General features: G+C 43.8%; 2 protein-coding genes across 2 annotated transcripts in view; both read left to right on the forward strand.

The window, feature by feature from the left end:
- The window catches only part of LOC143275805 (hemicentin-1-like), a 6,767-nt gene extending 4,897 nt beyond the window's left edge, over window positions 1-1,870 (forward strand). Inside the window, exons 6-8 of the mRNA XM_076580082.1 lie at window positions 492-683; window positions 1,217-1,374; window positions 1,682-1,870. Coding sequence (XP_076436197.1) covers window positions 492-683; window positions 1,217-1,374; window positions 1,682-1,870 — 539 coding nt within the window. The remainder of the gene's footprint in view (window positions 1-491; window positions 684-1,216; window positions 1,375-1,681) is intronic.
- Window positions 1,871-8,835: 6,965 nt separating this feature from the next.
- LOC143275810 (thrombospondin-2-like) lies at window positions 8,836-15,298 on the forward strand. Its single transcript, XM_076580088.1, has 8 exons — window positions 8,836-8,894; window positions 9,575-9,655; window positions 10,404-10,435; window positions 10,926-11,114; window positions 12,027-12,215; window positions 13,257-13,448; window positions 14,270-14,427; window positions 15,110-15,298. The coding sequence occupies exons 1-8, from the start codon at window positions 8,836-8,838 to the stop codon at window positions 15,296-15,298; spliced, it is 1,089 nt and encodes a 362-aa protein (XP_076436203.1).
- The last annotated feature ends 503 nt before the right edge of the window (window positions 15,299-15,801 follow it).

Genomic DNA, 15,801 nt, shown 5'->3' on the forward strand with positions numbered 1-15,801 from the left:
GTGTATCTTTGTTCTGTTTATAACTCTCTGTCTGTAAATGACGACAATGATGAGGAGGAGGACGGCGACTACAATAACGGCGACGATGATGATAAAGCTGACGATGAAGATGACAATGATGGCAATAATGTTCTGACAAGGCCTGTTGCTGTTCTAGGGATGGCAGATCAGATAGCTCTGCCCTGTTACAATGATGATGATGATGATAGTGGTGTTGTGGTCAGGATGATGATGGTGATAATGATGATGGTGATTAAACTGACAACGATGATGACAATTACGCTGTTGTTAGACCTGTTGCTGTCTAGGAATGACATCATATAGCTATGTCCTGTTACAATGCTGCTGCTACTGTTCCAATGCTGCTGATAATGATAAATCTGACAATCTGACGACACAGAAGACGGCGATTTCGACGACGATGTTGATAATGGTGATGATGATAAAACTGACGATAAAAATGGTGACGATACAACGTCCACACTTGGCAGTTGATGGAGGCTGGAGCAACTTCACTGCCTGGGAGGATTACGATGAGTGCAGCGCCCTCTGTGGCGAGGGCACCAAGGACCAATGGCATTCCCGCACGTGCGATAACCCCGCCCCCGCTTATGGCGGCAGCTACTGTGTGGGGCCGGACACCCAGAACCAGACTGTGAAGTGCAACTCTGAGCCCTGTGGAGGTCAGCACTTGGGGGAGGGGAAGGGGAGGGGGGTGTGTGTGTGTGTGTGTGTGTGTGTGTGTGTGTGTGTGTGTGAAGAAGTATGAGAGAGAAAGGGGTTGGTGTTTGAGTTTGGAGAGAAACAAAAGGTTATATACGCACTCTCATACATCTGAACACACACATATATGCAAGGACTACACAAACATGTGCGCGAGCACACACCCCTCTCCCCCCTCCCCACATACACACTCACCCCCCACCCCCCACCCCCCCACACACACACAAACTAGTACACACACATACATGCACCCCCCTGACATACACGCACGCACACACAGAAACACACGCACACACACACACAGACACACACACATGCAAGTAACATAAAAAGCCCTCACTCCCCGCCTTTCAACACCTTTCCCAAAACCACACTAAAAGAAAATAAAATTAAAAAATAAAATCCTCAAATCTCAACCCTGACGTTTTTTTTTTGTTTTTTGTTTTTTTAATTTAAAAAAAATCTTTTCTGCTCTCCCCCACACCCCCACCAGACAAATGCCCCGAGGACAAATCCACCTTCATCGCCAACAGCAACAACCCCAGCCGCTACTACCACTGCGACAACGGGGTGGCCAAACTGCAGGAGTGCCAGGAGAACACCCGCTGGGACCAGACCATGATGACCTGTGTGCATGCCCAGGACCAACAGGTGAGGGAGGAAGGAAGGAAGGAAGGAAAGAAAAAGAAGGAAAGAAGAGAAGTAGGGAAAGAATGATGGAGAGAAGATAAAAATGAGGATTGTAAAAAAGGAAGGAAGAAATGAAAGAAGGAATAAGCTTCACAAATAAATATTTTGTTTCACCCCCTTACCCCCCTACACCTTTTATGTCTCATCCCTGACATTAATGTAGATGTATGTGTCATTATCGTTACCGTTATTAGTATCATTAGTCCTAACATCATCATCATCATCGTTATCATTATCATCCCCCCCACTCTTCTCACCCCCCAAACAGGCCGTGGCCCTGAAGCAAGGACAGGAGTGTGACCCTGAGGTCCTCTACAACTTCCACCCTGACTGCTCCAAGTACGTCATGTGTCTGAACGGCCGGGCCTATGAGATGACCTGCCCTGCTGGCACGCGCTTCAACTACGCCATCCACGCCTGTGATCACGAGGAGAACGTGCCCTGCATCACCGCTTAGAGGGGCGAGAGGTTGTACGTGTGCACCTCTGCTGAGAGAGTGGTCACCCCTCTCGTCTTCAGCTCGTGAGGAAGGAATTGTTGGGAAGAGTTTGTCTCAACATCGTCTCAGCATTGTCCGTTCTGGAGGTGTTTGATTTTTTTTTTCTTGGTGACCTGCGACTTTCCATGTATATATGCCTTTCTGTTCGTGTTTGTACCAAAAGCAGTGATTTTGTGATTGGTTCATTTTAAGTTATTGTACTTGCTTCATTGAATGTCTTTTACAGTGAACTGTCATGTTTTATAATGAAAATTTTCTTCTTTTTTCTCTTCTACTTTTGTAGTACTTTCTTGACTGAAGGAAATAATAAACTGTTTTGAAGCAAACGAATTTTCTCGTGTCATTCTTTTTCTCCCCCCCTTCTGTTTCAAAGCGTAACGAATCCAATGCTTCGTCTTTTCAACTGCACGTTCGTAATTGGATGATTGCCTGTCCTCATCCTTCTAGCTGAACATGCCCCTACCATTTTCTGTCTGTCTGTCTATCTGTCTGTTTGTCTATCAAGATGGTTAGCACAGAAGTCAAGATGAAGCACACATTTCTTGATATAAAACCTGAGCCCAAAGCTGTGACATCAGCTACTCCCGACAGACAGCTGGTTTCAGTTTCAGTTTCACTTTCTCAAGGAGGCGTCACTGCGTTCGGACAAATCCATACACGCTACACCACATCTGTTGAGCAGATGCCTGACCAGCAGCATAACCCAACGCGCTTAGTCAGGCCTTGAGTGCATGCTTACATATTTGTGTACCTATGAAAGGGGATTTCATTTTACGTAATTTCGCCAGAGGACAACACTCTCGTTGCCATGGGTTCTTTTTCAGTGCGCCAAGTGCGTGCTGCACACGGGACCTCGGTTTATCGTCTCATCCGAAAGACTAGACGCTCAGTTTGATTTTCCAGTCAAACTTGGGAGAAAGGGCGAGAGCGGGATTCGAACCCACACCCTCACGGACTCTCTGTATTGGCAGCTGAGCGTCTTAACCATTCTGCCACCTTCCTCCGTTGGAGGACAGCTGGACAAAGGCATGAACTGGAATGACTCCATACATTAATTCTTGAACAAAAAAAAAGTAAGAAAAACAAACATGGTCGGGTCATTTTTTTTCTGTAATTTTTGTTGATTTTACCTGGCCTTTCACACCTCAACCACTCTCCCCTAAACCCCCCCCCCCCAAACCCTGAAAAAACCCTTCACCCCCCCCCCCCCCCCCCCCGCATAAAACAAGCACAACAAACCACCTCTGTGATTTCCACCTTCTGGAAAAGCAAAGGGAACAGAACACCGGACACAGGTGGTGATGTACCTGAATCCCCAAACAACTAAACACATACATGGTACAGACAACCCAAATACAACTATGAATGCACATTGTACACAATACATATATGAACAGGCATACATAGCCAACAACTACCAGCTAGTTGTCGACAGACCACTAACGAAAGGCACTAACAAACACAGCACAATAGAAACAACTAGTTATCGAGTATAGATAGAAAGAAAAGCACGTAAAAACAAAGCAAAAAAAAAAAAAAAAAAAAAATCAATACATCAACACCACTATTACAGTCACCACCACCACCACCACCACCACCACCAACAAAGAAACACACAAATTATGGAAAGGTAGGTAATACAATGATGAAGGGAGAGAACGCATAACAGAAAAAGCAAGTTCTTTATTTAATACTAAAACGCTCGTGGTGTCATTGGAAATTCACCATGATTATTTTTTTTTATCATTGTATCGTCTGTGCACACACACACACACACACACACACACACACACACACACACACACACACACACACACATGCCTTCGCTAACTTCATATTTCAAATTTTCACCCTCGCTCATGTAAAGAGAAAGAACATGGAGAAACAGATTATCCACCATCTCGGTACTACAGCACAATAATTATGGCCTCAACATCAAGGACTAAACCAAATCACAGTTTCCCTCGTCCCCACCCTGCCCATTTCCCCCTTCCCCCCCCCCCCCCCCCCCGTCCCCCCCTCTTTTTCCTCCCCCCCCCTTTCCTCTTACTGTCGAGATTCTCTCTCACTTTCTTCATCCATCCACCTTTTCCAACCAGCAGTGAACTGTTCTCAAGACAAGTGAATTTTATTCAACAGCCAGAAAACAGCACTTGTGACTGCTGCTGTCTTCAGCTGCTTTGAAGACTCTACGAGTCGAAGTACACAAATTCTCCTCTCACAAGTGGGTTCCTAATTTTTTCCTCTTGTTTTTTTGTATCCTCGCCCGTGTAAGTTTCTGTTTCAAGCTGTCAAAGCTGGAGGATTGATCGGACATACATGCGACATCAAATCTAATAATAATGAATATAATGGTATTTATATAGTGCTGAATCTTGTGCAGAGACAAATCAAAGCGCTTTCGCACCAGTCATTCACACGCATGCATAATCTGATTAAAAATGGAAAAAAAGAGCCGCTGCCTTGAGAGCCTTGTGCGTACAATACAGCATGGACTGTAATTTGAATCACAGCTTCTATCCCCACAGATCACCTCCAAGAACCCAAACCATTAAATCATTCAATAGAATAAACATAGTTTACACTTCTTCACTTCTGAATAACAACAACAAAACGCACACACACACACACACACACACACACACACACACACACACAACAACAACAACAACAACAACAACAAAACGCACACACACACACACACACACACACACACACACACACACACACACACAAAGAAAAAAAGAGAAAAAAAGAAAGAAAAACACCCAGAGATGGTAAGAGTAAAATCTTTGATTGTGAGGCCCCTGGACCATAACAATAGGAGTGCATAATTTCAAGAAAGACATTGTGCATTAATGGAAATATTGGCCATCCCCTTCTATGGCTAAGAGCTCTGTACATAAACAAAGAGCATTTAGTAATAATATCTGATTTTTCACAAGCTAGAACCAATGAAAACTCGAAGAATAACGCATATCTATGACACACAGCTGGTGTTTTTTCCTCATTCAGAGTCTGATATTTGTGCCACACGAAAAGAAAGTGCTCTTAATTTCCAATTGTTTCACATCAGAAAGGGCAAAAGCTATCATATCTATCGAAATGCAGTCTGTATCGCAAATAACTATAATTCATAAGGGACATACCAATTCTAAACTTAGCAAGACACCTTCGCAAGTTCAAATTCATGAGCAAATAATATATCAGTTTCATCACATTTGGTACAATAATTGTACATTGTAATGGAATTTATTTCTCATGTGTAAATATTTGAGCTTGTGATGTATTCTCTTAGCATTCCATTTTGACAACAGTGATGTCAAGACACGAATTTAACTTTTCAACAAAACAAAACAAACTCTCTTTTTTTTGTTTCTTCTCTTTTTATTCCCCCAAATATAGTGATGATTATAAGAATCCCAAATATAGTAATGATTATAAAAATCCCAAATATAGTAATGATAATAAGAACCCCAAAGCCACAAAAAATTCCAGATGTAAAATGATATTTACACATGAACTATGTACAGATTTCCTTTTGAACCCCCTTCTATATTTTCATGAACAAATCAAGAACTGTAAAGAATAAATTTGGCCTTCAAACAAATGCTTCCGAAAAATATCATCTCCATTAATATTCCAAGAAACTAAAAGAAAAAACCCCAAAACCTTTATATAACGAAACTGTAAATTTTCGGTAGGATGCTGCTCAGAATGTCTCTGGCTTTGGCATATCACCGTCGGTTCGGACAGACACAGTATATTTGACTGATGGGTAGCTTGCCTATATAGGTAGCTCCGTTGTACCACCCCTTGAAAGTCATGCTGGGTGCTCTTTGTCATAATGATGATAATGATAATGGATACTTACATAGCACACTATCCAGAAATCTACTCTAGGTGCTTTAAAAAAACACACTTTTGTTTACATAACACATTACATCAATGTTACACACACACACACACCAAAATGTGACGTTCGTTTATCTATTTATAGTCTGTTCATCTAAGATGATGATATCAGACTGAATCCCAAAATGTGACTAAAAAACTAAACACACACACACACACACACATACACACATACGTGCATGTATTTATGCACACATATATAAGCACAGCTCACGCAAAGGAAGTGGACCTGCCACAACTGAACTAATTGCTGAGGGAAGAGGCGTGTTCTGGGCAGACACTCCAGAGATGGCAGTGGAAAAAAAAAAAACCCATCTCCTTCAAATGAACAAAAGTATCTTCATAAGTCTCTTGATAATAATCAAAGCAAACCACACCAAAATTGCCTGCCCTCCGTAATTGCTATTGCCCCGGTTAACTGTTCAATTTATGTTCAAAAGCGTTAATATCTTAAACATTACACCAAGCAGCTCCCAGATTATCGATCTTTTGTAGCATTCATAACAAGGACAATCAACTGCAAAACTGATGGAAAATTATGAAAAAACGCACTTTTCTCAACACTTAACAAAAGGCAGTCATAGCAGAATGCTGACATAATTCCCAAGAGCAAAATTTGTATTTCGTTTCTTCAACAAAAGAAAACAAAAGGAAGACCTTAACTCAGACAGGTGGTTCCTGTATGAACACAATGCTGTTTTTCTTGGCGATGGACAATAATACATTAATAAAAATTCTCAATAATTCGTAAATTACAGAAAAAAAATCAACAACTGCAAAACAGGGAGGCAATAATGTCACAATGATATCATTTAACAATTCGACGTCATTCGCTTCTGACGTCATCCCTAAAAGTTGGTGTCATTGTGCAAATTCCTTGTCTTACGAGACCATTGAGAGATAAAATTAGCCTTACTCATACATGATCTGTTACATACATGGTAAGAATAAAATGAAAAGTGTGTGTGTGTGTGTGTGTGTGTGTGTGTGTGTGTGTGTGTGTGTGTGTGTGTGTGTGTGTGTGTGTGTGTGTGTGTGTGTGTGTGTGTGTGTGTGTGTGTGTGTGTGTGTGTTGGCCAAAATTTGAAGGCGTGGACAATACATGTGTGTATGTGTGTATGTATGTGTGTGAACTTTGATCCCTGACATTGAATCTTTACATGAATTCAAGGTCAGGGATCAAAGTTCAATGTCAAAATATGGCATACTGGAAAATTCCATAAAAATGACAGGGGCTTTACATCCAATTTTCATGAAATATGGTGCAGTGATTTGTTTTGGTCACAACATTATCCTTTGTAAATTTAGAGGTCAAATGTCAAGGTCCCATCAGTGCGTGTGTGGGGGGAGGGCTAGGGGGGGGGAGCGGGTGGGGGTGGGGGGTACATCTAACAAACTTTAAGCAGTCTGCCTTTTGTGTTGATCAATGCTCTGATCGAGTTGCTATGCATGCTGATCACCACCTGTCAGACAACACACACACACACACACACACACACACACACACACACACACACACACACACACACACACACACACACACACACCCTCTAAATACATATACACACAGACATGCATTGTACACGCCTTCAAATTGTGGCCAGCCCACACACACACACACACACACACACACACACACACACACACACACACACGCACACACACACACACACACACACACACACACACACACACACACGTCTCCCTCCTCTGCCCCCCCCCAACCCCCAACACACACCAGTCCCCCTTACTCTCCCCCCTCCACATACATGCACTGTCCACGCCTTCAAACAGTGACGAACACACACACCAGTCCTCCCTCCACACACACACACACACACACACACACACACACACACGGCACTTGAACTCTTGGATGTGTGGACATTCCACTCTTGTTGCCTTTTTTTCTTCTTCTGTCTTTCTTTCTTTCTTTCCTTCTTTTCTACCCCTCTTGTTTTGCATTTTAATTCAGAGCTCTCCCGCTGACCGTTTATGGAGAAGGTGTACATGCTTTTTAACCCTTGTGTTTCCGTGGGCAGTTTGTGTGACAATGCAATTTTCTGATGAGCCAAGGGCAGGTTAGAGACGGGAGGGGTGAGGTGGTGAAGGTCTTTTTGTTATTGTTATTTTATAAAGGATGCAATCGGGAAAAAAAGCAATACCCACCTTTTCCTCATATCTTTATTTTCTTTCTTTCTTTCTTTCTCGCTCTCACTTTTTTGTTCTCTGCTTCTTTGTAAGTCCGATTAATTTGTGCCTGTCCCTCCGTTGATCTTTTGATTTAAACAAAAATGTATACATAGGCCTATACATGAATATGTGTGTGTGCTTGGCTGGGATGCATATTGCACATGCACGAACAGTCACACACACACATGTAAGGACACACACACACACACACACACACACACACACACACACACACACACACACCACTTCTCCCGAAACAAACAAAACTCCCTTGACCCCCACTACCACGTCCTCTCCCCCCCCCCCCCGCACACACACCCACACCCCCACTCCCGACCCACTCACACAACACAACCCAATCAGCGAGAGGAGATCAAAGAAGGGAGAGGGGTTGAATGGGGAGGTGGATGGTAGGAACTAGTGAGGGACGGGGGAAGGGAGGTAAGGAGTTGTACAACGTTGACGCTTTCGGTGTGCTGGCGGGGAGGGGGTAGGAGGTGGGGGAAGCACGTGCAGTCCCCTCAAGTAGGTCCTTCAGCTTTGAAGACCTCATCACCATAATCCCTGACACACCCTGGTACCGACAGCCCCCGCCCCAATCCCCCACCACCCTCCTCCTCCTCCTGCTCCCCCAGGGAGGTAGGGTCCAGGATCAGGTGTCCTGCCCCAGGGCACATAAAAGCTCCCTCCGCTGTGACCTGTGCCATACCTCCACCTCGCACATCGCACACCTTGGTCAGCCTTTGGTCTGTTGCCGTCAAGTGACGAGAAGAGTTCATCAGTGAGAGACGTTCTGCGGACGGCTTGTTGTCAGGATGAAGTCGCTTGTCGCTGTTCTTCTCTTGGGGGTCGTGGCGGCCGCCTCCGCTTCCCAGTGAGTAGCAGTAGAGGATCGTGTCTAGAATCAGTCATCGTGATCATTTGTGAGTCGTTTCTGCAGTGCATATCATGATGTTTATGTGGCAGAATATAACATGATGTTAATGAGAATGGTATGACAGAATATAACATGATATTCATGTGACTGATATGGCATAATAAAGCATGATTATAATGTGGCTGATATGGCAGAATTCAATATGATGTTAATATGATAGAATGCTACATGGTGTTAACATGACAGAACACCACATGATGTAGACATCATAACAGGACACCATATGATGTAGACATTATGACAGAACACCGAGTGATGTAGACATGACAGAACACCACATGATGTCGATATGACAGAACACTACATGATGTAGACATGACAGAACACTACATGATGTAGACATCATAACAGGACACCATATGATGTAGACATTATGACAGAATACCGAGTGATGTAGACATGACAGAACACCACATGATGTAGTAGACATGACAGAACACCACAAGATGTAGACATGACAGAACACCACATGATGTAGACATGACAGAACACCACATGATGTAGTAGACATGACAGAACACCACAAGATGTAGACATGACAGAACACCACAAGATGTAGACATGACAGAACACCACATGATGTAGACATGACAGAATGTCATACCAATGCCCCTCAGGTGTCTCAAAACGTGCACACGGAAGGAGAGATACTACACACGCTGTGGTCTCTTTGGCTGGGGACGATGCGCCAACTACAGGTGAGTCCGGACGTCTGTACTCCTCTGTCTGGCTGTGTGTGTGTGTGTGTCCGTCTGTTTGTCTGTGTGATGGTTTGTCTGCATGTCTGCATGACCGTCTGTGTCTCTGTATATTTGTGACTTTCTGCCTGTGTCTTTGTTTATGTCTGTGGTTATGTTTTGGTCTGTTGTGTCTTTGTGCATCTGTTTCTTTCTGATTATGTCTCTGCTTCTTTGTGCCTGGCCTCTGTGTCTGGGTTTGTCCGTCTGTCTGTTTCTGTCTGCGACCTTGTTTGTTTGTATCTGTGTATCTGTCTGTGTCTCAGTCTCTATAATGTATGTCTTTCTGTGTTTCTGTCTGTATGTCTGTCCATGTCTCTCTCTCTCTCTCTCTCTGTGCCTCAATGTCTGTTTGTCTGAGTCTCTGTCTCAGTGTCTGCTCTATGGCTGCTTGTCTGTCTCCGTCTCTGTATCTGTGTGCCTGTCTGTCTGTTTCATCCTCTGTTTCAGCATGTCTGTGTCTTTCTATGTGTGTCGTTTTGGTATTATTCGCAACATGTGTTTTGATGATGTAAAATATTAATAAAAGTCTTTAATTTCTGTCAAATGTATAATAAAACGAATATTCAGTGCATTTTATATGTATGTATTTTTTAGATGTGTTTTATAACTGGATGTTTCGTGGCCATTTTCTCTCTCCATTACTTCGTAAAATGAAAAGGAATGAATACTTCGTGAAATAAAAAAGAACAAATTCTTTTCTTCACAGGAACGTGGAATATGATTGCTACCAATACTGCGGTAAGAAAAATCTTCCATTCTTTATTTATTTATTTTTTTACTATTACTTTTTTGTTGTTGTTGTTGCTTTCTCTTTCTTTTTTTCGGGTGTGTGTGTGTGTGTGCGCGCGCGCGCGTGTGTGTGTGTGTGTGTGTGTGGGTGGATGGGTGAGTGGGGGGAGGGGGGTGTTGTTTGATCTTTGTTGTTTCTTTTGGGGGGATATAGCTCGTTTGCATGTGCTTTTTTGAGGTGTCCGATGGTTTTTAAGTTCCAGATCATGTATTGCTACTACTCTTGAAATATATGCATGTATTATATGCGAATTCAAATGAACACACACACACACACACACACACACACACACACACACACACACACACACACACACACATTCTGTACATATACACCTATCACGTCACCCAACACATTCAAAAACAAACAAAAAAGAAAAACAACTTGCGGAGTACCAATAACACAATGAACCAACCCTCACGCTCTGTTCCTCCTCAGAGAACGGTGGATGGTCCGCGTACACGGTAAAGTCCGAGGGCGCGTGCAGCTTGCCTTGCGGCGGTGGCAAAAAGACCGTGACCTACCAGCGCACCTGCACTGACCCTGCTCCTTTCAACGGAGGCAAGCCGTGCATCGGAGAGGCGGAGAAGGAAGAGGAACAGGCGTGTAACACCCAGGAGTGCCCCAGTGAGTCGGCTGACTTGTCTGCTGTTGGTGCTGGTGATGGTGGTGTTGTTGTTAGTAGTGGTGTTGATAGTGCTGGTGTTGGTGGTGGCAGTTGGCATTGTTGTTGTTGGTGGTAGTGGTGGTGATGGTGGATTTGGATGTGCTGTTGTTGGTGGTATTGGTGTTGGTGATAGTAGGTATTGTTGTTTTTGGTGGCGGTGATATTGACTTGGTTGTGTTGTTGTTAATGGTGATGGTAGTGGCATTGATGTTGCTGGTGTTGTTATTGTTGTTGTTGTCTTTGCTGTCATCGTCACTGACGTTATTGTAGTGTCGTCGTAGTTGGTGTTGTCATTATTCTTACTGGTGTTGTTGTTGTCGTTAGCATTGGTATTGTCACTATTACAGTTGTGAGTGTTCTTGATGGTGGTGTGATTTTATCCATTATTCTGTTGATTCCTTCATACTATTACAGTCGATAGAGGCTGGTAAGATTTGAGAATTGGTAGCTACAATTCTTTATTGAGAATACATTGATAATTGTCAGGGGAAGCATGGGAAATTGCTTGCAGCACAGCATTCAATGAATTATGTTCCTTTAGTAATGACAGAAGTGGCGCCTGTTGCTGTTGTCATTGAAACTGAATTTTGTAGTAATGTTTTGGGTTTCATTGTGCTTGTTACACTGTATTTGAGATGTAACTGAAATTTCTTTCGGTTTTCAAGAATACCTCAATACCTACAATACAAAGTCCCAAGATTTTTCATATTGGTGTGTACGTGAATGAGGTATGATAATCAACAAGCTTCCCACTCTAATAATCACAGGACCATCTGTACGTCTATGAATGAGCTATGATATCTAGCTTCCTACTCTGTATCATGCATGACTGTGTATAAGTTGTACCACCCAGTGTCTTGCCGTGTTGCCAGTTGACGGAGGGTGGTCCAACTTTGCTGTGGAGAGCGTGGGGGAGTGCACCAAGACTTGCGGCACGGGGTCCCAGGAGCTGGTCTTCAAGCGGACCTGCACCCACCCCAAGCCCCAGTTCGGGGGTAGAAATTGTTCTGGGGATGACAGCCAGGTCCAACTGCAGCCCTGCAACACCAACCCCTGCCCTGGTCAGTCTCTGTCTCTGTCTCTCTGTTTGTTTGTTCTATGTTTCACTGTCTCTCTGTTTGTTCTGTGCCTCTCTGTCTCTCTGTTTGTTCTGTGTCTGTTTCTGTGTCTCTGTGTCTATTTGTTTGTGTCTGCTCTGTGTCTATCTGTCTCTCTGTGTATTTGTTCTGTGCCTCTCTGTCTCATTGAATCTGTTCTGTGTCTCTCTGTCTCATTGAATCTGTTCTGTGTCTCTCTGTCTCATTGAATCTGTTCTGTGCCTCTCTGTCTCATTGAATCTGTTCTGTGTCTCTCTGTCTCATTGAATCTGTTCTGTGTCTCTCTGTCTCTGTTAGTTTGCTCTGTGTCTGTCTCTGTGTCTCAGTGTTTGTTTTGTGCCTCTATATCTCTGTCTCCATTTGTTCTGTATCTTTCTGTCTCTGTTCTGTGTCTGTCTCTGTTTGTATTGTGTCTCTTTGTTCTGTTTCTGCCTCTGTCTGTCTCTCCTTTCATGACAGTTCTTTTAACTAGTTTTTTTTTGTTCTCACCAATAATTCATGGGGTGAAGGTTTTGTCCAAAGCACTCTTGCATGTTATCTACATAGGCGCTAATTTGCAGTTGGTAGCTCTGCTTTCAACGTTTGCTTCTGTCAGCTTCGGGTGGCTTGAAAAGTTTTCATTCATGATTATGAAAATGAAGAACGATGATGGTGGTGGCTACAATAACGACAACGACGATGATAAAATTGACGACGAAGATGACTATAATGACGATAATGTCTGTTGTGATCAAGGTCTGTTGTTGGAAGCATGTTAGGGATGGCAGACCAGATAGCTCCTCCCAGTTACGATGATGATGATGATGATGAAACTAACGATGATGATGATGATGATGATGAAACTAACGATGATGATGATGATGACACTGATGATGATGATGATGATGATGATGATGAAACTGATGATGATGGTAAAACTGACGATGATGATGGTGGTGATAATGATGACAACGATGATGATGATGATGATGATGATGATGACGATACAACGCTCACACTTGGCAGTTGATGGAGGCTGGAGCGCCTTCACCGCCTGGGAGGACTACGATGAGTGCAGCGCCCTCTGTGGCGAGGGCACCAAGGACCAATGGCGTTCCCGCACGTGCGATAACCCCGCCCCCGCTTATGGCGGCAGCTACTGTGTGGGGCCGGACACCCAGAACCAGACTGTGAAGTGCAACTCTGAGCCCTGTGGAGGTCAGCACTTGGGGGAGGGAAGGGGAGGGGTGTGTGTGTGTGTGTGTGTGTGTGTGTGTGTGTGTGTGTGTGTGTGACGGGAGGAGAAGTGTGAGAGAGGAGGGCATAGTGTTTGATTTTGGAGAGAGAGAGAGAGAGTTCAGTTCATTTGCTCAAGGCGTCACCATGTTCATACAAATCCACGCACGCTACACCACATCTGCTAAGTAGATTCCTGACCAGCAGCATAACACGAGAGAGGAGGAGAGAGAGGTGTGTGTGTGTGTGGTGGGGGAGGAGGTTAAGGGGGGGGGGAGGGGGTGTCCTTTGAGTTTGGACGGGAGAGTGGGTCTGGGATGAGGGGGAAGGGAGAATACACACACACACACACACACACACACACACACACACACACACACACACAGAATAGTACACACACATACACGCACCCATACATGGACGCAAGCACACACACACACACACACACACACACAGAATAGTACACACACATACACGCATCCATACATGGACGCAAGCACACACACACACACACACAAACACACACACACACACACACACACACACACACACACACACACAGAATAGTACACACACATACACGCACCCATACATGGACGCAAGCACACACACACACACACACACACACACACACACGCACACACATGCTGGTAACACAAACAATTCTCACTTCCCACCTCTCATCACGTCTCCCAAATCCACACTGAAATTCATGAAAATTAAAAAAAAAAAAAAAAAATCCTCCAATCTCAACCCTGGCGTTTTTCTCTTCTTTTCTGCCCTTCCCTCCCACCCCCCACCAGACAAATGCCCCGAGGACAAATCCACCTTCATCGCCAACAGCAACAACCCCAGCCGCTACTACCACTGCGACAACGGGGTGGCCAAACTGCAGGAGTGCCAGGAGAACACCCGCTGGGACCAGACCATGATGACCTGTGTGCATGCCCAGGACCAACAGGTGAGGGAGGAAGGAAGGAAGGAAGGAATAAAGAAAGAAAGGAAGGGAGGAATGGAGGAAGGAAGGAAAATGACCAAAAGAAGAAATAAAATAAGAAAAGTAAGGAAAGAAGAAATAAAATGCGGATGAAAGAAATGAATGTATGAAGTAAGTTATGAGGAAAGGAAGGAAGGAAGGAAAGAAGGAAGGAATGAAGAAAGGGAAAACAAGAAAGCTGGAATGAAAGACGGATGAAAGGAACCAAAGAGAAGATGAAAGGAAGGAAGGCAGGAAGGGGGGGGGGGAAGAGAGAAGGATGGAGGGAAGGACTGAGGGAAAGAATTAAGGAAAGAATGACGGAGAGAAGAAAAAAAAGGAGAGGAGTGGAAAAATGAAGGAACAAATGAGAGAAGGAATACGCTTCTGAATAAATGTTCTGTTTCACCCCGATAGAAATGTAAATGCGTGTGTTATTAGCATTACCGTTATTAGTATTATAAGTGTTGATATTTATGATCACCATCATCGGCATCATCATCATCATCATAATCATCATTGAAATTATCAATATTTTACCATTATTATCATTATCATTATTACCATATCATTACTATCATTACTATATTTTCATTATCATCATCACCATTATCATCATCATCATCATTATCATTATCACCCCCCTCTCTTCTCACCCCCCACACAGGCCGTGGCCCTGAAGCAAGGACAGGAGTGTGACCCCGAGGTCCTCTACAACTTCCACCCTGACTGCTCCAAGTACGTCATGTGTCTGAACGGCCGGGCCTATGAGATGACCTGCCCTGCTGGCACGCGCTTCAACTACGCCATCCACGCCTGTGACCACGAGGAGAACGTGCCCTGCATCACCGCTTAGAGGGGCGAGAGCGGGCATGCATGCACGCGCACCTCAGCTGAGAGAGTGGTCGCCCCTCTCGTCTGAGGAAGGTGTTGCGGGGAAGAGTTTGTCTCAGCATTTTCGGCTCTGGAGTTGTTTGATGTTTTTGAACAGTGATCTGAGATTTTCCTTTCCTTGCATATTTGCGTTATTGTTTGTGTTTGAATCCAAAGCAAAAATATTGTGATTGGTTCATGTTCAGTTATTGTACTAGCTGAGTGAATCTTGCTTCTTCGTAAATGTCTCTCGCAATGAACTGTCGACTGTCATGTTTCATTATCAACATTTTTATTTTGTTTTAGTACTTTCTTGACTGAATGAAATAATAAACTGTCTTGAAGCAAAGGAATTTTGTCGTGTCATTCTTTTTTCCACGGTCAACTGCCCTTTCGTGGTTGGATTATTGACTGTCAACACCCTTCTAGCTAAACATGCTCATATAATTTTCTGTCTGTCTGTCTGTCTATCAAGATAACTAGCAT

Source organism: Babylonia areolata, chromosome 31 (assembly GCF_041734735.1).
Source record: "Babylonia areolata isolate BAREFJ2019XMU chromosome 31, ASM4173473v1, whole genome shotgun sequence".
Lineage (NCBI taxonomy): Eukaryota > Metazoa > Mollusca > Gastropoda > Neogastropoda > Buccinidae > Babylonia > Babylonia areolata.